At 36.3% G+C, this 23,928-nt stretch overlaps 1 protein-coding gene across 6 annotated transcripts in view; it reads left to right on the top strand.

The window, feature by feature from the left end:
- ORC5 (origin recognition complex subunit 5) overlaps window positions 1-23,928 on the top strand; it is a 63,175-nt gene that overhangs the window by 30,625 nt on the left and 8,622 nt on the right. For all 6 annotated transcript variants that reach the window (XM_072338707.1, XM_072338743.1, XM_072338749.1 and 3 more), the window contains one exon: window positions 53-163. In XM_072338707.1, coding sequence (XP_072194808.1) covers window positions 53-163 — 111 coding nt within the window. The remainder of the gene's footprint in view (window positions 1-52; window positions 164-23,928) is intronic.

The following is a 23,928-nucleotide window of genomic DNA, read 5'->3' as shown; positions in this document are numbered from 1 at the left end:
GTGATACTCTGGAAAAAACCTTCTGGATTAAAAACTCTTGTTTGCTTTGCAGACCAGCAATCACCTCCTTGGACCAAAGCCATTTCCTCTGGACAGATTATTAGCAATATTATATAGTATTGTGGACAACAGAGTTGCTCCAACTGCAAATATATTTTCCCAGGTGAGTACTTGCTTTTATTTCCTGTATATTGTGTGTGGACTTTTTCAACAGGTTTCACATTGATGGGTGTGGGGGCTTTTTTTGTTGGTTGTTTTTTAAGTCATTGTTTCAATGGAATATGATAGAAAAATAAGCACATTATTAGTTTAAGCTGAAGTCTCACGGTAGTATTCATCTGTATAAGTAGCCATGAATACAAGCTTTATTCTGTGTAATGATGTCATGGTTTTGTGAAAGTTTATAATAAGCTACAGTTTATAAAGCTAAAGTTTATAAAGTTTATAATAGCTGCAGTTTTTCTTGATCATGGAATGTTATCTGTGTTGATTTGCTTGTTGGGCTCTCACTGAAGTCTGTTAGCCTTCTTGCATTTCAGTTTAAATGTATAACTGTTCTCTATCCTATGGACAGAATTAGTCACTGATAACGTGTTACAGAAGTTGTAGTAGTCAAGATAAGAGCAAAGGGAGGAGTAAGGTCTTTGAGGGTGAAAAGTACCTGCTGTGGTATATGTATGTCATAGGGGTGATACTTTTCATTTGGACCCATCTCCTTTCTCAAAGGAGCGTCAGTTTCCCTTTTCACTAGATGGCAGCATAACTGTAGCGTTGAGTGAAACGCAGTAAATGTAAGATTCTCTCTGTTCTCTCTAAAGCTCAGTGTTTATCAGTTGTAAATATCTATTTATATCTAATTAATTATTTATATCTAATAAATAATTTCCTAATGTCAGCTTGATTCTTTGAGCTTTCATGGCCACCTTAGGAGATCTCCCTTTCCGCTGCTTTTCTTGCTTTCCAGTTGTGGTCGACTTTTATTTAGAAATATCTTCTACATATACTTGATAAGTCTCAAATCGGGGATTACTTAAATATGATGTTTATTTTTATGCAGAGTTCTAGGAAATACACTTGAGATATCTAACCAGTTCTCCTGCGGTTTTAATCATCACTGTTCAGCGTTCACATATGTTTAAGTAGGCAAAGTTCATCTCTCATATTTGCAGAGTAATCCACTGCAAATAATACACATTTTAATATCAAGAAATGCAAGACCAAGTGAACTGTAGTACTTTATTTAATCAGTGGTATGTGTTAATAATGGTGGCAGCCTACGTGCTTTTCAGATGCAGTAGGCAGCTACATCTTCATGCAGTATTTTCTCACAGACTTGAACTTAGTTTAAGGTTATTGGTTAAGAGTTAAAGGTTACTGTAGGATTTGAGGTATATTACCTAATTAGATATGAACCTCAAAAAAGTCTGTTAATAAAAACTTTTACTTTTCTGTATTTAGATCAGTGAATGTCAACTTGTAGTATTCAACTCCCAGGGGAGGTCAATGCTTTACCTTTCAGAGGCATTCAGGAGGAGGCTAAAGAACACAAACCGCAAACAATGTATAGAACCATAGAATCCTTACAAGTCCAGCCTTTGGCTGGCTTCAGCTCTGTAGCTACTTAAGAGTTTCTTTGAAACAGAAAGAATTCAGTTTTACTAATGTGAATTAAAGTACCTAATTTTGTACAACAGTATCTATTCACTTTTTTTTCTTCTGTCTGAAATGTTAGAGGTTGCCTGAGATGAATTGTTGTTCTATAAATGCATAGATTCTTTAATTCACTCTACTATGAAGTTTGTTGATCTGTCTAATGACATTGGATAGGGAAAGGGCTGTGAGTTATACCTTGACTGTTTTGGTTTGCTGCATTCAGTGTAATATATCTGTTGATTTAAGACACAGTGTTGAAACTGAAACTAATTACAAAGTCACAAAGACATTATCTCAGTTAACGATGTTAGTTGATCAACAAGGGTATAACTAGGGTTAGTTCAGTAAGAAATGAAAAGGTGTTATTCTTATAAGGCTGTTAGAGTTGTATAAAATACAGTACAATCCAAGCAATGTTTGGATTGGTTTCACTTGTGATCTGTCTGCTGTTGATGGGCCATATAGATACTTCTTGTATTAAACCTTTCTTTCTCTTTTGTTAAATATTTGAAGCCAGGTGTCAGTGATTTTAAACACCGAAGTTTCATTTTAAAGTATGAAATAATTCAACACTAGATGGCGGTGTTATCAAAGAATTGTTACAGGAATTTCATCTTAAAATACGCAGATTAAACTGTAAAGATACGTTGAAAGGGTTCTCTTGAATTGTAACTGTTAGGGCAAGAAGGTTGAGATTAGATTTGCTGATACCAAAATAAAGTATTGTAATTTTTTTTTTTTTATCTCTTGAAACATGTTTTGCATTAAATTTTAGTCTAAAATTCATTTCTAATGTAGAATAACATAGAGAAGAACTTTAAAAGATTTTGAAGTAGTTGAATTGTACTTCCACTTGAATAGCTTAAAACAGGTCATGTTCCAATGATTTTTACTATTCTGAACAAGCTTCCAAATAGTTTTCCAAGTAATTATTTAGTAGCTCAATTACCTTACAGTGTCTATATTTTTTGCTGTTACATTGCCACAAGTTGGTTGGTTTTTTTTCTTGCTTGTGTCTAAAATAGGAAAAGAGTAATTGTGCAGAAGTTTTAAAAAGCTGTAAATCAAACATCAGTCTTTTTAACTGATTCAGCTTTAATTTTGTGCTCTTTCATTTGGAGACCAAAAGGCTGTACATGAACCAAATGCTTATGAATTCTCCCCATGTGCTATCAGAAAATAGCATGCCTTGACTTTAAAGTTGATCAACAATCTCAGTCAGGATTCAAGGACTGGCAGCTGCTTTAAGATCTGCCGTGCTGCTGATTTCTTGATGTTTCTTATTGCTTCTTGTTCCTGCGCATAATTTCTATTCATACCAAAATTATGGTTATTAGCTTTTCCAAATGAAGCTTTCCTTGAGCAGAAAAAATTTCAGTGTTCTGCTCAATGCTTGAGTTTATTAACAGTGTTTCATTTTTACAAAACAGAATCTCAACTTAAAATTTCCATCTTCTTGCAACTTTTGCCTTTTAATGTTAATAACATTAATAATATTAATTAGTGATTGAACAGTCTGGTACTTTTGCAAACAGAAAGTGAATGCACGTCTTTTAGCCGTGCGATCTTTACAGATGCTTCTTACTGTAATTGGGCTATATGAATTGGCTTATAAAGTTTGATTTGCCCCTGCCCTCAGTAATTAGCAGAGCAAACAGCACCAAGGAAAACAAAAAGATACAAATCTACACTTCTGCAAATGACAGTTGTTTCCATTGCCACTTTAAGAGTTGAAAATTCTTCTGTGTTTTCTTTTCAGTGTGTGCTATTTTTAAATAACATTTTCACACATCTAGTGAGGAATTGTTTGAGAGGAAGCGAAGGTGAGGTTTTTAGACTACTGATATTGGAACATATGTGAATATTGGTCTTCTCCTCCAGAATATCCTATTTTTTGTTGCTGTTTTAGCAGTTCTAATTTATGTTATTGTTTTTTAACACATTTTGTGTTGCTGTTACATGTCACCAACTTGATTGAATTTGCTTGTTTTCTAATCAAGAGATCATGGAAGTTAAATCAGTGATTTCTGTAGCCATTTCAGAGGACAGGATCTTCAACTGTCTTTCTTCAGGTGCACTTCTGTGTAATAATTTAGCAGATGAAAGATGATACTACCAACCAGCATCACTTGTGCCTCAGTCAGAGTTTGCACAGTTAATGTGCATGCAATTAATTGGATGTATGGCTAGATTGAGCACGTGGCTGAAATATTTTAGTGGGGAAAAAATGGAAGATGTTCAGCCAGTGCAGTGGTGTTGTATGCAGTCTGCATTCTACAGTAGCAGCAGAGTCACATATCTGGGTACACTGGTTGATGTTTCCTAGCAGCTCGCCTTTGCAGCCCTAGGGAACCAGCAGGACCATGATTTGTGTCCACATGCACCCACTGTGCAGAGCTGCAAGTGTGCATTGTGGCTAAGTGTAATTGCTACATGGATGGATGGATACCAGGAAGCTTTATGATATCTACCACAAGTACATGTTGCACAGGTCTATTCAGTCTGGTTTGTAGGACAGTGTTTCATTTTAGATTTCTACTATTTAGACCGAAATACAGTGTTTTCTTTGTAAGAATGTGCATGGAATGTTACATGAATTATCAACATTTATTTAAATTAAACAAGCTTTATTTACATTAAGTGGGTAAGTGTTGTTCATTTAATATCACAAGTAGGTCTTTTACTTGTTGTGGTTTATGATGTGGACTGCTAGCCAAAATCCACCAATACTTTTGCCTCTACCAAAATGATTTTTCAGTTGCTTCTTCATATTAATTCTCTCAGCTGTTTTTCACATGTCCTGTTTTCTATATATTTTATTTTGCTTTGACTTTCTTAGACTCATAGAATCATTAAGGCTGGGAAAGAACGCTAATATCTAGTCCAGCTGCCCATCTTCTAGTGAAGTATGCTTTTCATAAAAAAGATTGCCTGGATCTACTACAGATTTGAGCTATGATGTTGCTTTTATTCTCTAAAACTGAACCATCTCCTTTGTTTTGCTTACTTCTGCATACTTATAAATAGTAACACAACTCAGAACATCTGGAGAGGGGCCTATGCAGAGAGATGCGATAACTTATCTCAGAGTATAGTAATGGCTGACGCATGCCAATAGGTAACTTCACTTCTGCCTGCATTTCACTGTAATTCATTGAAGTTAAGACTGTTATGTTATTTTTAAAAAGATTTATTTTATGTTTATATTTTTATTTAAGTAGTCATAATTTAGGTATATCTATAATTAGTATAGCTATATGAAAATATCGAGTATTATGTATACTCAATATATGTAGGATTAGTTTACTTAGAATTAATTTCTAATCACAGTGCATTTGGAAATGGCTGTTTCTCTCTGTAGATATATAATGATGTATCTGCTGTCTTATACTTCACAGCCTGCATTTCATTTAAAGATGTTTCTGATTTGTTTAATGCTGGATCCAAGAAAAGCATTTGAATTTCCTTAAGAGATCCTCAAAACTCCTGAAACTAATATAAATATATAAGAATTTGGAACGGAGGTTAAAAATTAACATTTTCCAATTTGGCAAACTCATAAATGCAATTCTAAGTGATGCTGGTTACAGAGCAAGTGATCTTATCTGAAGGTGGAATAAGTCTACAGCTCTAAGATTTAGAGTAGTGCGTTAAGTACCAATCTGATACTGATCTATTAGAAATACATAAAACCCCTGATGTATATAGAATGCTCCCAGCTGCGAGGAGCCAGAGGAATGTAATTTCCCTTGATTAAAATAGCCTTTCTTGAAGCATGGAATACTGTCAGGTTTGTTTTCTTTTTCCTTCCTTTCTTGACTGCATCACATGGAGTAGATTAAGGAATAACTAATATTAACATATGTAAACTGGAACAGTTTATGGCAGTTTACCTACAAGATTTGTTTGCTTATGTTTTGCTAGCAGCATACTTTATATCTTGCTGTTTCATATGATAATTTGTTATTTTAAACGACTGCTTTGTTGTTGCCCGCTATGGTAAAATTCAGATGCCAAGATGAGAGTAAGAATTCTAGTTTAGTTACCTACTTATTTGATATGGAGTTTGCTTTTTTGGCATGGTCTTTCTCAGACACCAGATACTCCTATTCTGATCATAGTGCTAAGTCTGTTTACGCATTATGTTGGATCCTCTTGATGAGACAACTTTGAGAAGGAGTGCTGTCATGGTAGTGTTTCCCACTTGAAAAAAAGTGTAATTGCTTCTACAAAGCTGAGATTGTGTTAATGTTTGAAAATACTCCCCTTTCCATTCTATACTTGAGAACTCTTGGCAGAACAAGAATTACTCTCTCTTTGCTCATTCAGCTGTTCCTGCACAGTGTTCCAGCCTTCCTTGCTGTTGCAGGGTCTGCTCCTAGGAACGTTTTATGTCCAATCTGTCTGAAGTGTTTAGTTCTAAGATGCGTGGGTTTCCAGAGGAAAAGGTTTGGTTAAAAATACATATTGTGTGCAGTATAGCTTCCTGTCTAATCATTCTAAAGACTTCAGTGTCCCCCAAGATTGGATGATTGAACATAAACTCTATACTCTGGGGTAGTTGTCCTTACTGGTAATTTTCATTACTGCTACAAATAAGCTTCCTTTTTTTTTTTGCAGTGTCTGTGAAAGTACATATATATTCTGTGCTGGCTAAATGAGTATTATTCTTATATAACATCACTAACAGTTCTCTGTACATTCAGTCTTATGCAAGTTGTGCAACCCCTGCAGGCATCTTGTCCATATGGGCCTGTAATGTAGTTTTTTGATCCAGTGATGTCGTGACTACCAGTATTGTTAGAACAGCATACTTAGCTGTTGGCAAAATTGCAGCTGTATTTTCTATGTCTTTGTAATATTATTGTTGCATTTGATCCTATCACATATGTTATTCTGTAGGTATATTATGCATCACATGCCTTATTTTGTTATATCTGTGGATTAGAAAGTTTAATAATCTGTTGGTCAGTACTCTGTTAATTTTTAGTAGGTTTGGAAAGGTGGCGATAAGAGGTAATAAATAACTCAGTTTTTGTATTACTGGTCACCAAACTGATCTGATGGAAATTCACCACCTTAAATGGGAACTTGTGATGCAAAGCATGGGAACATAGGTTAGCACTTCAGCACTGGCTGTGGCAGCTTGAGAAAGCCTGCTTTTTTCAGGTGAGAAAGAAAAAGCATGACTTCTAAAGAATAGTCAGCTATTTGGTTAAGCATCAGCATGGCTGTGGATAAAAATAAATGTATTCCTGGTGCTTCATTTCTTCTGGTTTTAGTTTTTGCAAAAAAGATCTTGTAGAGAAACTGATGTTTGAGCTACGCTCTGTTGTTTGACCTGCCTCGATCTTGTTTCATTTGGGGAGGGTATATTGTTAATGAAGCTTTACAGTTTCTTGGGAAGCTTTCTCAACCTTCTTGGGAAGCTTTTTCGTAACCACCTCTGTTCTGCTCTACTCGAATTCTTTCTTCTTGGTAATTTAGGTAGAAAACTTATTTCTCTAAGGAGCTTCTGGTAACAGTACCCAGGTTTGCACTTAGCTGTTTTTAAGGCACAGATAAATGTATATAACAAAAGCAAATGATTGTGAATTATTGAAAACCAGTACAACAGGAGAAATTCTAGTTATGACAAGAGATGCTACTGGGAGGGAGGGAGAGAGAGAAGGAGAACTTCAGATACGATTGAGTCTGAGGAAGATGAATGGAATTTCTAAATTTGTTCTGTCGATGCTTTTAGTTAGAATAGATGAGAAGCTTTCTAGCTGCATTTGTTCTTTTTTTATTATTATTTTAGTAGTTTCTCTGTGAGAATTTGCTGACTCTCATCAACCAGTAAGTAGCTCTATATAATGCTCTTTAAAATCTGTTTACAATACATTTGTACTTTCCAAATATGATCAAATAAAAAGCGTGATTTTTGAGATAATCCTTATATATTCCTCTGTGTCCTCACATCATCTATTGTATGGTGTAAAACGGATTTTGTTGCATCAACCAATGCTTTCTTTGACTTCTGTTTTATCAGTGCATTATTTGTAAACAGTATTTGAAGATTGAAATTTTAACTTATCTATGGGAATGTGTTAGTGTATAAAGGAAGTAAATATGAATACATGAAAGTCAGAGCAGAATCTGTCTCTTCCCAAACTCTGTCCTTTCCATCCCTTTCTTTACATGCTTATTTAGAAATGGGTTTCATGTACTTAATGGAACATCATTTAATACTCCAGGAACAAATTCACACTGTGTTTACATCAAGCGGTTGCAGCTGAAGCTTGTTAGTGATTGCCTCCCAGATTAAAAAAAAAATCTTCACTGTGGTACATGAACTCCTATTGTTTGGAGATAAATAATCGGCTCATCCCCTCTTTAGGGAAGAACAAAGAACATAATAGTACATCTGGTTCATCTGTTAAGACAGCAAAGATTAATTAAGCAAATACTGCACAACCTCGCTTGATAACATATATATCCAAAAACTGCTTGTATATGATAAGTTTTCTAATCACTTTCCTTTAACTGTTTACTGTATGCACATAATCTGTTCCAGAATTACCAGCTATTCATCAAAATGACTTAGGATGCAACATTGAGATAAAGTAAATTGGAGAGTTAAGGTAGAGTTTATTACTTCTCTTGCAAATCTCTTGTATGATATGTGACTGTTGAACAGTCAGGTGACTTCGTCAACACTATTCATAATTTTTGTTGTTCTCTTTCTTAAAATTAACTTGGATGATTTCTCTGCTAATATGGATCACAGACTGAGAAAAGGAGCCATCTTCTGACTGAGAATTAGTATAGAACCTGGCTCAGTGAAATACAGAATTTCTGGACTAGAACAGGACTCGGGTCAAACAGCACCGTAGTGTCCCTGTTTCTCTGCTGCCTTGGTGACTTAATTATTTCTAATTCTGAGTTGAAGATTACTTACAACAAGTTTTATCTCTTTTAATTTGTACTGCCATTGTCTTTTTTTACCTAAATAGCTTTGCTTCTTCCTTGGCATTTCCCTCAGCAGGGTTGTAAGGGCACAGATATTCTGACATGGTCTTCATTTTTCAAGCCTTAACTTATATATGGGTCTTGTAGTTTTCTGCACACACAGTAATGAATACAAATGAATATAATTGCACATAAATGGCACAAAAATGATTCACAGTCACTGGTAGAACAGTTGACTGTAATGTTACCTTCTTTCTACTGGTGCTTTCCTCAGAATGGTTCTAATAAAGTCTCTGTCCTCCTCTCTTGTTTTGCGTGCTATTGCATCTCCCTGTCTATATTATGTTTTCTTTAGGTCCCTCATATGTCATTTCACTACATGTTTTGTTGTATTACATGTGAAATAATCTGTAGCATTCAGTCTGTACCAGGAGAACTCTACAGCTTTGGATGTCTGGGTACCAAGGCTGTGTACTTGTATAATGATAGAGCACAAGGCAGCAAAATGATGTATTAAAGAATATGTTGGATCACATCAGTGAATACTTCTACTGTTTCTGCCTTGCCAACTGCAGTCAGTTCAAGCCACTGACTTTCTACTTGACATCCCTCCTCCTCCTCCAAGGACCCTCTGCTGCTTTCTATTCATTTGATACGGAATAGTGCAGCTTGACACAGCATCTTGGATAAAGGAAGCAGCTGCATTACAGTTAATTTGAAAGGCAGGGTTTCAAAATATGAAGCTTGACAAAAGAATGCCTCTTGATAGACGAGGAATAGTTAAGAATTGACATAATCTCTCTTCTCCATCTATGGAAATGAAAATTGACAAATACGTGGGGGAAGCAGTGTGGAAGGCTGACAGCAGGTACATGTAAATCCGAAAAATATGGAAAGTTTATGTTACAAATGAACATTAAAAATACTGCTTCTTAAAATATGGAGGAGTCACAGAATAAGAAGCTAAAATGTCCTGACATTGCTTAGACTTGCAAAGGTTTGATTCCATAAATACGTTTTTTTGTGTTGGTTTTTAAGAAAAAATCCCTGTGACTTGGTTAGTGAACAGGCAAATCTGCTGCAAAAGTATTATTCTAAAAGCTGATAACAATGCCAAATATCAAAAAGTACAATAGGTACTGTGCACAATCTCTGGCCCTGATCCTTGTGCCTTCGTTTCTCAAAAGGTGAAGGAGGACGGAATGAAAACTAGATCTAATTAGATCTGCCTTCACTGTACTTTCACAGTATGCACATAGATCTAAGCTAGTCAGTAGCATGAGTTTCTAGTTAATGGAGAGAACTGGTCGTACAGAGAACATCATCTCATGCACCCTGTTGTAGATGCGATCTTCTGGAAGTTCTCTGATTTTGACAGTTTTATTAGATTACAGTGACGTGTCATTGAAGTACTAATTTACTTCATCAGCTAGAAGCTACATAGCTACAAGGTAAATATTTACATTTGAAGCTATCTTATATTCCAACCCTGAGGTCTAAGAAGTCTTACTCATATTGGCTAGTAAGTACTTTTCCTTGAATATTCTGAATTGCTCATAAAACAATAGAAAGAAACGTGCCACCAAATGCACCTTCTTGGTTGTCATGTTCCTTGTGAAAACTTTTGCAGAGCAGGAAAAACAGTTGATTTTTATAATCTACTGTTGACTTCATCACTCCTGTGGATTGAGTTGTCTGGTTACACTGTAGTATACTTGGGGATATATAGTTAGTTGGCTGGCAGGCTAGTGCCGACTTTCAATTTGCAGAGCTGCTTTTGATTTATCTCAAAGAACAAGTGCTTAAGTTCTGTCTTTTTAACGCGGGGATTTTCCTGGTAGACACTCTGCAGAATTCTGTGATGATGATCTGTCATTTTCCATCCCTGAATTTCTGTGTACCATATGTCTTTGAAACACGTTTCAGTATCAGCAATTGTATCACAGCTTATTGTTTTGTGGAAAACATCAATAGTGATCTTTTTTGACACAAGAGAGCCAAATATGACAAGAAAGGTAGAATTTTCTGCTTCCATTTTGAAATATGGTGAGACTGGATGCATGAGGAGCTTGTAGGAGAACTGAGGGGGGAAAAAAAGAGGCTGCTCAGATATGAGTTCAGAAGGTTCTTTAGAGGTAAATTTCAGAACGTGATTTAGCTTATCTAGAGGGGATTTTATGGCACGGTTTAACAATTGAAATTAAAATTGAAATACTTTTAAGACATGTTTTAGATGAGCAGAATGTAGATGCTTATCTGCAAGTAGGTTACACTAACGTATGATGGGGCAATTTTACTTCAATCTGATGAACGTCAATTACCCTACAGCTAGCCATGTGGAGAGAGAAAATATCCCAGTACCAAAAATTCTGTATTTTAATCTTCAAATTAATGTTATCTCTTTTATTATAAACAATACTCAATTCTAAATATGATTATAAACTAATATGCATTTCCCTTTCAAGCAGGGCATGTGGAAGTTCTTAGCAACAGTTCATGTGGAATGTTGATAGGTGCCTCTGTGTGTTTTTACATATGTAATTACTTTCCCACCAGTTCCTGCCCATATATATTTCTTAAAGTGTAACACAAATCAGGGTTTTAAAAGTGAAGACCAGGGAGAGCGTTAACTGGGGTTTTTAATAAAAGACATACAAAGAGAGATCCCTGTTGATTTAGTTTAATAATTGAGGACCATGCGTGACCTTATCTTTTCCAGACTTTATTTATTACTAGTAAATGGCCTAGGAAGATGTTTTGCAACAGATATTTTCTAGCCTGAAGTGACCTCTAATGGATGTGTAACACTGATGGTGCAGAGAAAAGCTTTTTAATCATTGGTGTGACTGTAGTACTTGTGAAAGATGCTAGACTGACAGTCTAGAAGGATGGGTGACGGAAGCTATCCGTTCTGATTCAGTGAACAGGTATAGCAGTGACATCAACAGTGTGATCTCTCTGTGCTTCTTTTTAATTGTAACCTGAAAAACCTTTTATTTTCTTTGTTGACTCGCTCTTAGCAGTGTGAGATTCTGTAGCATAAAATGCATCGGGCAACCAAGAGAAGTAGTAAAGGGGGAAGGATATAAAGATGTAGTGACTGACTGGGGCTGTTGCAGTTAGCTGGTCTGTTGATGAACTCATTCTTGACTTGCTTTTTCCTTCCCTCCTTCTGTACAAAGTAAACAGCATCAAGATCTCAAAAGTTTTAGTCTTATTCTGGGTATTAAAAATAAAAATGGAGCCCGGAAAATAATAGCCAAAGACAGAAATGAGTAATTTAAATAATTTCAATTTATTAGGCACTTATGTTTATAATGTTTTTAATAAGCTAAAATGTTAGTCTTTAGTACAGGTAATTCTTTTTTTCTGTGGTTGTTCATTATGAACAGAGAAGTGAAATACCAGTGTGATGTTTTATCAAAAAGAACAACCTACAGAATAAATTCAGATATTCAGACTAACATGCGTAAGTGGGAATGGCCCAATACAAAGCTGTTCAGAGGAAAGAAAATAATTGGAAGATACTAGCACTTGAAAGAAGATGTAGGCACGAAGAGTGGTAAAAATTAAAGGCTAGAAGGGAATGACTTGTGAAGAAAGATTAAAGGAAATGAACGTGTGTAATTATTACATATGGTTATCTGTGTGCTTGGCAATGCTCAGATCAAGAGGGATGATCCCTATACTAATTTGGCTAAATAGCTACTGGGGGATGATGAAAATGACTAAAAGCATTTATAGCTTTCAAGTAGGAAGAAAGGATTCATTTTGAAGTCCAAAGGAGGTCTAAGTAGGAGTAATGAAATAAGATGAGGTGAAACCCATCTTTGGATACTGTTTAAAAAACAAACAAACAAACAAAAACAACCGGCCTACATGTTGGAGATGCTGAAGTGTGTGATGCTCTCTGCTGAAGTTTCAGTGGATTGTCCCATTACTTGAGCTATTTGAAGTTTCAGTGAACAAAGAATTCATAAATAAACTTGAGAAAAGAATTCTGTGTTGGAGGGAGAAGGGAGGATGATTACTTAATAGATACTTTCAGTCTCTAATTTCTATGATATCACTTGGTATAAATTGACAATATAAGCCTTCTGGTGTACTACTGAAACATAATTTATGTAAATTCTTTTTAGAATAGGCATTAACCTTCATCCTTACTTCAGTTCTGCATTAAATCTTGCCTTTGATACAGTAATCTTAATTAAAATGGAATATTTCATGATTTAACTCCCTCTGCATCCTGAGTGAAACAGTACTCTTATCTGTATTACCTACAGAAGTGCTATCTATATAAAGGATCTATTGCATCAGTTGATAGTCTTGCTTACAGTCATATTCGTATGAATAAAAATGCTGAAATTCAGAGGTTTAGTGTGTTTTAAATTAATTTTATTTTATAACCAATATCTTAAAAATAAGCACTGTATTGCTCTAGGCTAACCAAAAAATGGCAGAAATGAGAAAGATAAGTATTTGGAGATGTGATGTCATTCACCATCACATTCATAGTATATAGCTGGTAACAGGAAAAACTGCTCATTTTGATGATAAATCCTAATATGTTTTAAATAGGAAGAAGTTAAAGTTGGAAATCACGAGCATAAAAGTTTGCCCACGTATTTATCATCTGTTTGTTGGTGGTGTTTTTTCTTTTGCCTTTGTTTTGCAGTGATAACAAATGAACAGTGTCATAGAGAAATACTGGAACTAGCCCAGCACTCCAAGCATGTGCTCACACATACATACATGACATACCCTTAATGTAGAGGAGCTCAGTATTTGAAGTCACTGGTGGACGTATTGAGACTGCTCTCTGCTCATTAGGGGAGCCATTTGGAAAATGACAGTTTTTGATATTTGAAAAGATGGGCAGATAATTTGTTTCAGTTATTTTATAATGCTTTGAAAATTATTAATTTTTTTCTGTTTTATCTGTAGGTGTTTTATCTGTAGGTGCTTACTGTATAATCATGGCTGAGTGTGTTGTATAAAATGACACATGGGGACTGTCTGGAATAGTCTTTACTGAGTAGCTGACTTTATATTTAGATAAGTCACAGTTTCATTGGTGTTACTGGAATCTTCAGATATGTTGAGGATTTGGATGACCCAATATAAGCTAATACTGTTGTACTTCTATAAGTCAAACCTCTTGATTAAATAAGGTTTGCCAGTTATTCCCATCAGTACTCTACATATATTTTCCTTTGTCTTAGCGTTTTTTCTTTATTGGGTCTAAATTATATTATATTATTGGATTTTCCCATTACAGAGAATCTGGAGAGCAAATCTGAAAGTTAAATGCATTTATTGGTTAGAGGAAAATGCAGAAAGTGAGTAGTAAATAAACCATATTGCATCTCTGGTTCTGCTGCTAGATCTTTACAAAAAATTTTAACATCTGTTCTCATTGAAGAAAATGAAACTATTTCATAACACCATTTCCTTGCTGTATGCCCCTGTCTAATGGTATTTCCAAGTATAGAACGTAACAGTTACAAAGAAGTTAGGAATTACTGATGCTGTATGTAGCTCTAGCCCAGGGGAATTTTGTGTAGCTGCTTACAGGGACCCCTAAGGGTTAAATTCAGTTAAGCCTTTCCCCAGCTTTCTGGGAACCTGGCAGTGGATTTCTTTCAGTTGCTTTGTGTTGGGAGGAACAATACCTGAATTCAGCCTTGGGTTGTGCTGGAGACTGGAAGGCACTAGGTTATAGTGTCAGCATTGGGCAGTGCCCAGGGAGTGCTTCACCCTGTGGCTCAAAAAAATGGAATGTTAACAAGGCAAGTCTAAGATAAGACCATGTGTATGTAGGGTTTTGTTAGTTTTTAATCCATTTCTCTCTGCTTGTGGTTTTCTTTTTAGTTAAATTAATCATGCTAGCTTGAATAGGCTTCATTCTGCTACTGGAAATTGTAGCCTAGGCTGCAGTTGGTGATGGGCCAGCCCCCAAGTAGGGGGACGGGAGATTCCCTTTGGGCAGGGTTTGCCACATGAAAAAAGTTGCCACTTAGAGACTAAAATAGAACCTAGATAATGGTTATTACCAAGCCTCTGAAAAATCTTAATGTCAGGTATTATTTCATTAGTCAACTGAATGGAAATTACATTTCTGAATGAGCAACTAACAGTTGTTTTGGAAAGTGGGCCACCCTGCATCCGTTAACAACTATTGCCCGTGCTTCATCCATGATCCCCTCAAAGAGCAACTGCTTGTGGGGAACACCAGGAAGGTTTGGTTGGAGGAAGCGGCTTAGGAATCTTGTAGTTGTTCCAATTTTTCTTTATTTGGAAGAAGATTTTGGTATACGTCTGAATTGATTTATTTTTTAAATAAAGGATGTATGTTTAGTTAATGAATTGCTGTACTTCTAACTGTTTTTGTTTTATATGGAGTATTGAGGTACTTCCTAAGTTCTTGAAGATCAAAATCAGGCCGTGCTTCCCTTCCACCCCCACCACAAGTCTGTAGTATGTTTCAATGTGATATGTATCAGTGTCTATTCCATATCTTCACAGTATCAACTTTTCAGAAGGCTGCTTATTTCTTGAGCTTCTCCTAGTCCGGTTTCCTGAACAGAGTCTGCTGCACATCTGTCACATCTGTCGGCCTATTTACATCTTTCAAACATTTTTTTAGCTTACCTGGTTCTGGCTAAAATGGATGGAAAGATGAATGTTACAAAGACATTAAAGTCCAGCAAATGTAATGAAGGACGGTGACCACTGTCTTCTGTTCAGTGGTTTTCCAGTTTGAGCTGGTGTGCACCATCCACCAGCAGCTAACCCAGACTCAGCCACAGGGTGTGGAGTGTTTTCACCCATGTGCATCTGGGCTACAGAGGGTGTGTGATGGTGCCAAGGGGGTACAATGAGAAACTGAAAGGGGCTGTGAGAGGATAGAAGTAGATGAGGTTGTAAGAGCCATGGTCAGGGGAGAGATAGTGGAGTATTTTGCATTGGCAAAAGCTTATGGATATAAGTTGGTTTTTTTTTTTTCTTTACGGAATTGTTTCATATTTAATTCAGTTGAAACGTGAAACGTTTTATCACTTACATTTTATTTTGTTAAGCATTTTAATACACTGAAATTCTGTAGCCCAGAAATTACAGCTTTGCATAGCTGCAAAATTCAAAGGCAGCTTTGTGGAGAGCATCTGGCCAGGGAAGCTACCATTTCAGAGATTGTCCCAGTAGATTATGTGTATTTTTAAAACATTCGAGTGTTTTTGTAAACTTCTTTTTAGTCAGATTATAAGGCTTTTGGGACATTCTGCTGCAGAATATTGCCGTATCTAGCAGTGTTGTCTACTGGCTGTAGTTCAGTGTGAAGTATCGGCTTTATTGTCTATTGCGGGTTTAAAAAAAAAAAAAAAAAGGATGGATATCATTCCATATTTTGGGGATACAGTTTATTTGTGTTGCTATGGTTAATTTGAAACAGAACAAGTTTTATTTAAAACTTCTTAACCTACTGGAATTATATTTTCCCTTTCTGTAAGAACTTCGTAATGAGTATTAATCACATGTAGGTGTGTGGCTGTGTATGTGTATGTGTTACAAAGGATATATACGACAGCTTACATTTCAGTGTATCAAAGCAAGTTGTATTTGGATGGTTTGGAGAGCTCCAGCTCCATGAAGGATGTTGATGAGCAGCTCCATGTTACGCTAGGGTTTTTCTCAGGTTATATGCTGTGTGTGCATGAATGCGCTTAGACCTGAATTGTCCCCAGTAATGGAAGAAATCTACCAGTTGCTGAAGTTGGATGAGGGTACTTCTGTTTCTACTGTTAAGTTTGTTGGAGTAGTTAAGGAGAAAAGAAAAGAGTGATGAAGGTCCCTGGCAAACAAGATCATTGTTTTAAACAGCACTTCCAAGTATCTTTATTTCTTCATTTGAGAACAGAAATTTAATACATCCCAACACTTTGTTTTGGCTGTCCCCTAACTGTGAGCACAAGATTTAATTAATTCCTGAGCATTTTGTTAGACAGGCAGATCCACTGCAAACGAAGTAAAAAGATTAAAACCGTACGTAAAATAAGAATCCAACTAATACATGCGTGCATTTAGTTTTATTGTGCAGGCTGCATAATAATACTGTTATTTTTGGTACAGTTTTGAGGAAAACGTTTCTTGCTTTGCTAGAAATGTGATTTTATTGACAGTCACATAAGTATTTGTTGATATCTGAATATTTCTACAACTGTCTATTTTATTTTTCTTTAGAGAAAACTGAGTTTTGGATAATACATTCACTACTAGTAAAACCTCCCCCACTGCTTCCAAAATGTCAAAGGCAAGCACAGGGATTTAGCTATACAACTTCTATTGAGATTAATTGGATTTGTATGGCTTCTATCCATGCAGTTCTTCTGATAATATTATGGGCCCCGTGTATGTAAGATGTAACAATATGGTCAAGAACATAATATCACAACGAATATTTGGACCAAACAGTAAAATCAGGTTTAATTTATGTTTGGAGATTAATAACTTTTGGTTTGCTATAAACGTAAGATTCCTGTTTCAGTATACTGAGTGAATACTAAGCATGTGCTGTGCTGTGCTTGCCTTAGGGCTTCATTTTTTCTTAAATGCATGAAGCATTTACATAGGAGTCTTCTGTACTTAACTCAGGAGGGGGAAGAGCATTTCTGATTCATTAATCCCTTTTTCTTTTTGTAAGTAACTGGGTCCTTCACATCATGCCCTTAAGAGGTGTAAAATATACAAAGAAGTGGGAGGAACAAGCAAAATGATGCCTGGCTTGCTATAATGTATAAATTCAAAATCTATCTCTCTTTGCAAGAAGAAAAATAGCAAGGAGGGAAAGGGCAGCACTAAATTTACTGCATGTGCTTGCATGATGCACAGGTTTGGGATAATTATTTTCTCTCTTGTTCAATAAAGTGAGTCGTTACCATGGTAGCATTCATATTGCACAATATCTCTGTTATAAAATAAATTGGGAATCGTTTTAGGGACAGAAAAGTCTCGTATTTTTTATGAACATTTGTTCTATTTTTTTTCAGTGCGAAATTCTTTGAAATGCAGTTTCCAAAGTTGGTGACTTTAAATTATTCTTGAGGTGAGGAAGTCGCAGTACACTTCCCAGATAAAATCAGCCATGTGTTAGTGACGTGTGGTGCCTTTGCCAGACCAGATATGCAACGACAGAGATACTCTGGGGGCGTAGTTTTCATAACTTTGTTAACTTTGAAAGACGTCTTCACTAATACTTCTAAGATTGTTATTTCTTGTAGTAAAATCAAGTATAACCATTAAAGAGGGTACAGGCTGCCAGGCACCTCAGAAGGAACAATTTGGACATCCTGATTTGGTAACTGGCTCCTGCTAGTGGTCAGTTCTAATGAATTTCTTGGACAAATCCAGAACTTCATGCTGAGCAGGTCTGAGTTTTCAGTGTCAGAGAGGGGGAAGGCCTTCAAGTCGAGTGTTTTCAGCCCTAGGCAACGTTTTGTCTCTGCTGCTTGAGTTTCCCTTACTGAAGAGCAGCAGGCTAAAGCCAGTACTCCCTGATCTACTGATTCTTTGATACCAGTTTTTGTTATAAACATTTATTGACTGCAATGCTAGTTCTGTCATAGATCAGTTAAAAGGTACAGAAGGAATAGTTCTATTTCTGTCTGCTAAAGAGATTCCAGAAGATAACCTTGCGATTTATTTGTCCATTCCATAAAGCTTGTGTGAAAAACCTTCAAGTCTTCAAGGTAAAGTACAGTCAATGGGAATGACAAGTAGCTGTTCATCAGATACTTACATTGCCTTTGCCAAATCATACCTGCTTCCCCTCTTATTTCTTTGTTTTCGTTTTTCTCCTGTTTTTCTCATTGCAGTAGACAGTATATAGAGAGTCTATATTTATATATATAGTCTACATTTCCCTCTGTATGTACAGTCTATATCTCCCTCTGTAGATAGAGGGAGAGTGACCAGGTTTCATCCATACGATGGAAAGACTTTGCTCCTTGCTTGATTCTTTCCTATGTTTTTGCACCTTTTCATTAATCTCTCGCATGTATTTTTTTGGTTTGGTGCTGAATGTAGTATTTTCTGGGGTATAGCCCTCTTCATGGTGCTAGCATTCAAAAATGATATTTTCTTTTATCACTGAACGTTACAGAAAAGTCTTGATACAATGATTAATACAAAATACCATGAGTGCTACAGCCATCAGCTGCAAAAATTGATGTTAATTAGTCATGGAAACTTTAGACTTGTATTTTTTGATTGTTCTGTATTCCTCTGAAACTAAAGTGGAATGTCCCGTACTGGCTTTTCTATGTATTTAATCCTTTCCTGGTTACTTATAGAAATTGCATTGTGTAGCATATCAGTATTCTAGACTCTGTTGCTCCATAAATGATGATGCAGTGATAAGGGAGCCATATAGTCAATGTTTACTAACTACACTAACTTTAATCCAAACTTTATAGCAAGGTGCTTTAAGAAACGAAGGAGGATTGTATCTTTGAGTGTTTCTGTCAGTCTAAATAGTACTTTCCTTGTATCTTGGAAGGGCACGACAAATACTAATAAGCTGCATACTGTTCTTATGCAATACTTCTGTTTTGCAGGTATTTAGATGGAATGCACACACTGCTCCAAAGAGCAATTCAAGGAGCGATTTCAGTAGATTACTTCAAGTCTAACAGTACTTGGTACAAAGCTTCTCTTCCTCTATCCCAACCTGGACACTCTCTTCCCCTTTTATTACTTGTCTATAGATAAAACTGAATTAAATTCTTTGCCCTGTATAGTTAGCAGATATTACAGCATGCTAGTTCACTAGTTCATCTGTTTTCTTGGTTGACTGTGAACTTTTCTACCTGACATGTGTGCTTGCCAAATGTGTTAGAAACTATTTTTTCCCAGGTTGGGAAAGCTAAGTGATACACGGTGTAACTAGCAAATTTGACAGTTGTGATGGAAACTGCATACAAAAACAGTGTTGTGTTTGCAGAACAGTTTATTTCCTTTCAAATTAATTGCTGACAGATGATGTGTTGTGCTGACAGATGATGTTTCATGCTCTTTATTTGATGAAACAGTACAGCTGAATAAAAGATGGAAAGGAAGTACCACTTTTCAGGATCCTCTATTCAAGAGGCTTAAGGCTATTTATAGATGTATTCTGCAATTGTATCTAACAGGTATTTAATGGGTCACTGAAGTTAAATTTTTAATATTTCATGACATCAGTTCATGGATGACTGCAAGCTTTACTTTCTGTACAATGATGAATACAAATGGATGTTACAAATTCACAGTCGCTTTTGTAGTGTAAACTTCCTGCATAGTTATCAATTTTAATTTAAAAAACAAAAAACACAAAGATTTCATATTGTTGATTACAGCCATCAGTTTCTGCGCTGTTACAGTAGGGTTTCTTATTTTTCAAGCAATTAGAGAGGATGATTGACTGACTGAGTGTTGGTCTTCATCCTAGTATGTGCAACCTTATCATAATTTTCTCCTGCAATGTGTTGATTAGGTTCATTAATTTCCCAGTCTAGCAATCTTTTTAGGTTCAGTTTTACAATGCAAGAACAAAATGAAATGCTGTATTTTAACTGATCAGATCCATATGTGTGAATAATTTTATATTTAATTACTTAAGTCCCTGAAATGGAGAGTACCCAAGAGCGTATGTTGTGGAATTTCTCTTGCTTACAGTTGTATTGTACACTTTCCTAAGCATCTATTGCTGCTCCTTTCAAGAGGCAGCATACTGGCATAGAAGAGATCTTTGTTTGTTTTTTTTTTACCAGGATGATGTATTTGTATGCTTCAGTGATATGATTTATTTCTATTTTTATTTCTGCTGCTATCTGTTTCTATTATAGATCCACTGAAACGTGCGGAGATGCATGTAGTCATAATGAATATAGTGTTAATTTGAGTCTGTTGCTCTGATTCTCTATAATAGTTGGGATACATTATGTTATTGTAGGCAGTCTTTCAAGACACTGAGCTCTTACTCATGGTACATATTTGAGAGCAGGTTGCAGACTATGGAATTTTATTAGAAACAAACCATTTATGAGGAAAAAATAAACAACAAAAAGAAGCATTTTTTCAAGACCAGGCTGGATGGGGCCATGGGCAGCCTGGCCTGGTACCAGATCTGGAGGTTGGTGGCCCTGTCTATGGCACTGGGGCTGGAACTTGATGATCTTTGGGTCCCCTCCAACCCAAGCTATTCTATGATTTCTACCGGCAAACAGAATTTTCGATTTGAAAAAATCGACTCAACCACCTTCCCGGCAGCCTATTCCAGTGCTTAACAACCCTTTCTGTAAAGAGGTTTTTCCTGATATCCAACCTAAACCTTCTCTGGCGCAGCTTGAGGCCATTTCCCCTCGTCCTGTCACCTTTCACCAGTGAGAAGAGACCAACCCCGCTCTCACTGTAAGCACTTTTCAGGTATTGGAAGAGAGCAATAAGGTCTCCCCTTCAGCCTCCTTTTCCCCAGACTAAACAGCCCCAGTTCCCTCATAGGGCACATTCCCAAGCTTGTCACAAGCCTTGTTGCCCTTCTTTGGATCTGCTCCAGCACCCCAATGTCCTTTCTGTACTGAGGTGCCCAGAACTGAATACAGTACTTGCAAGTAATCAGAAGAACCATAAGTGCCATTCCCCAGGTATTATTTGGACCATCTGTTACCATCTTTGTTTGCTCTGATTTTAAAGTACAAAAGAGAAAGACAAGTACTTTTGAATCACCTTTCCACAGCTTGTCTCTGTAGACCCTGTGGTTAGGTCTGCTTTTCTCAGGTTGTTATGGAACAATTCAGATGTGTGTGCATCCAGCAGATTTTAAGTACAGTCAACTCTTGTTTTTCATCATTTTGGAGGATCAAAATAAACTGCAATCTGTTCTAAGGCTAGTAAATTTCTGAAGAAATTTCCACATATATCCTGGGGTACAGAAATGTATTTTGAGATAAAATTATTTAAGCAAATTTTTAGCGTGCCTTTCAGGGTAGATGACAGAGTACTTTAAGATTGTTGTGAATAGCCTTCTGTTGTTCTCTTTCTCCTTGTGCACACTGAGTTAATGCTGAAGTGACTGTTCGGAGAGTAAAAGGATCCTTCCCAAATTTATGTATTAAATAAAAATATAATTCTAAAGAACCATCTGATAAGAGTTCCCAAATGAATAAATTATTGAATGGCTTTCAGAAAGTTCTGTTATTGTGACAATTAGAGTGGGCAAGGCTAATCTTTTGCTGCTTTTGAGACAACTAGAAGTTTTCCAGAAGCTGGTAGGAAGAAGCCCATATTTATTTATTTATTTATTTCCCCATCTGCAGGCTATGGAGAAAATACAGTAATTAATATTGAGAAAGCTCCTGTGGAGACCCAAGAGAAGGGTGAAGGGGAAATACAAAGTAGAAGGATATAGAAGATGCAGATTTTATTGATACTGATTGATTTATTATATGACCTCTGGTGAATGTGTCATAACAGCTACTAGTTAATATCAGACATGCAGGGAAGAATATACAGTTGGCAGACATGGGATGAATTTAGTCTGATACAGCTTCTCACTCGCTGTGGCTCAGCTGTTTGCCGCAGATTTGACAGTCTTTGTTTAACAGCCTATGGTTGTATGTGTTATGCTTCTTTCTTAACTTCATAAAACCTTGAACTTTCAGTGGCCAGGTGTGTCACGAACTGAATACATATTTGAAGAAATTTTACCTCCCGTGTTTTTGTTGCTTACTGTTTTATCTTGCCTTTTTATTTTCCTGGGCTGTTCACTGGACCTTGTTTCAGTATTCATGAAACAGGAACTTTGTTTTCCCTACATCCCAGTTGTGTATTTTATTTTGGAAGTAAAGATGTGAAGGCTAGAGATGATGAGAAAGTATGAGTGGGAATACGGTAAAGGAGAGATGAAAAGATGCTGCACTGATGACTCAGGATTTGCAGGCATCTGAGCCATTCTGTGATCCTATAAATTAAATTGTCACCCAACAAAAAGATGTAGAAGATGGGTTTAAAGAGAGTTGATTCTAAAAAGAATATAAATTCTAGGGGAAGGTGAGGGCGTCTTCTTGAAGGAGAAAAAGTACATTTGCTTCACCTAGGATAGAAGAGAAAAGCTATCAAGGAAGCTGATTTACAGGAGAATGTAGTAGAAATAGACAGCTTCTGGTATGCTGAAATGGTCTGAAAGGAGGTGAGTGATTTACAGGACAGGAGGAGGGGAGAAGGAAAAAGAGTGAAAGATTCACACTTACGCCTTGAATCAGCCTATGAAATCAGCAACACGTTTTGTCAAATCTTTAGTGTAAGTGGGACACACAGAGTACAACAAGGCGAGTGATACACATTGTTTATACAGTGGGAAAAATACCATATGGGAATGGTGGTTATGACCCATATAATGGAAACTGAAGGAATTTTGTAATGTAAACATTCAAGATTCTACACCATGGGCTTAAGAAACTTTTCTACTGTGAAGACAAGGCCTTGAAAGAGCCAAAAATGTCACTTGTTTAAATCTGTAAGTGAAGCAAAGTCAGAGGAACATAAGACGGAGATGCAGAATAACAAATGCAAAAGATTTGACTAAAATAAAGCACTGTACTCACGTGAATTGATCCTGAATAAAATGACTTAGGAACCTGAAGCAAGTTTCCGAGGATTCTGAAAGTTTTCTATGGGAGTCATTGTGCTAGAGGGAAAATGTTTCTTGCTTTTATGATAAAATGTAGTGCACTCATGAAAAAAATGCTATGACATAATGGTTTCGGTCGCACAAAATAACCATGATTCAGGAAATTCTTAAGACTGAAAGTAGAATTGTAGGGATATTGCATGATAATGTTTAAAGGAAAATGTGATGCAAATCTTCCTGCCTGCTATGCTGTCAAAAGTGCAGCCTGGTAACAGCTAAACATAATGAGAAAGCAAAGATATTAAAATTCTTAAATTGTTATAATAATAATTAAAAAAACCAGCAAGCCTAAGCAACATGAGATTTTAGAGGTAACAAAGGGGTCTGAGTTGTCTTGTTGAACATTTAGTGATGATTATGCTGTCACATCTGGAATTCGCCAACATTTTTGTCTTGTTCAGGTTAATTACCTATGCCAGTGTTCTGCTTGCCCCACCTGAGGACATCATCTGTGAAGTATTGTCATCCCATTGATGAAATGTGCAGAGATTACTTAAGCTGTATGTGGTGTGATGTATAGAGTCCACACAAAAATATGAAAAGAAATGCAATGGTATGGTATAGTTAGAAATAGGAGTGCTACTGACAAAATACTTTATCAA

Source organism: Excalfactoria chinensis, chromosome 1 (genome assembly GCF_039878825.1).
Source record: "Excalfactoria chinensis isolate bCotChi1 chromosome 1, bCotChi1.hap2, whole genome shotgun sequence".
NCBI lineage: Eukaryota > Metazoa > Chordata > Aves > Galliformes > Phasianidae > Excalfactoria > Excalfactoria chinensis.
The sequence above is the reverse complement of the archived record's forward strand: the minus strand, read 5'-3'. Positions and strand labels throughout refer to the sequence as shown.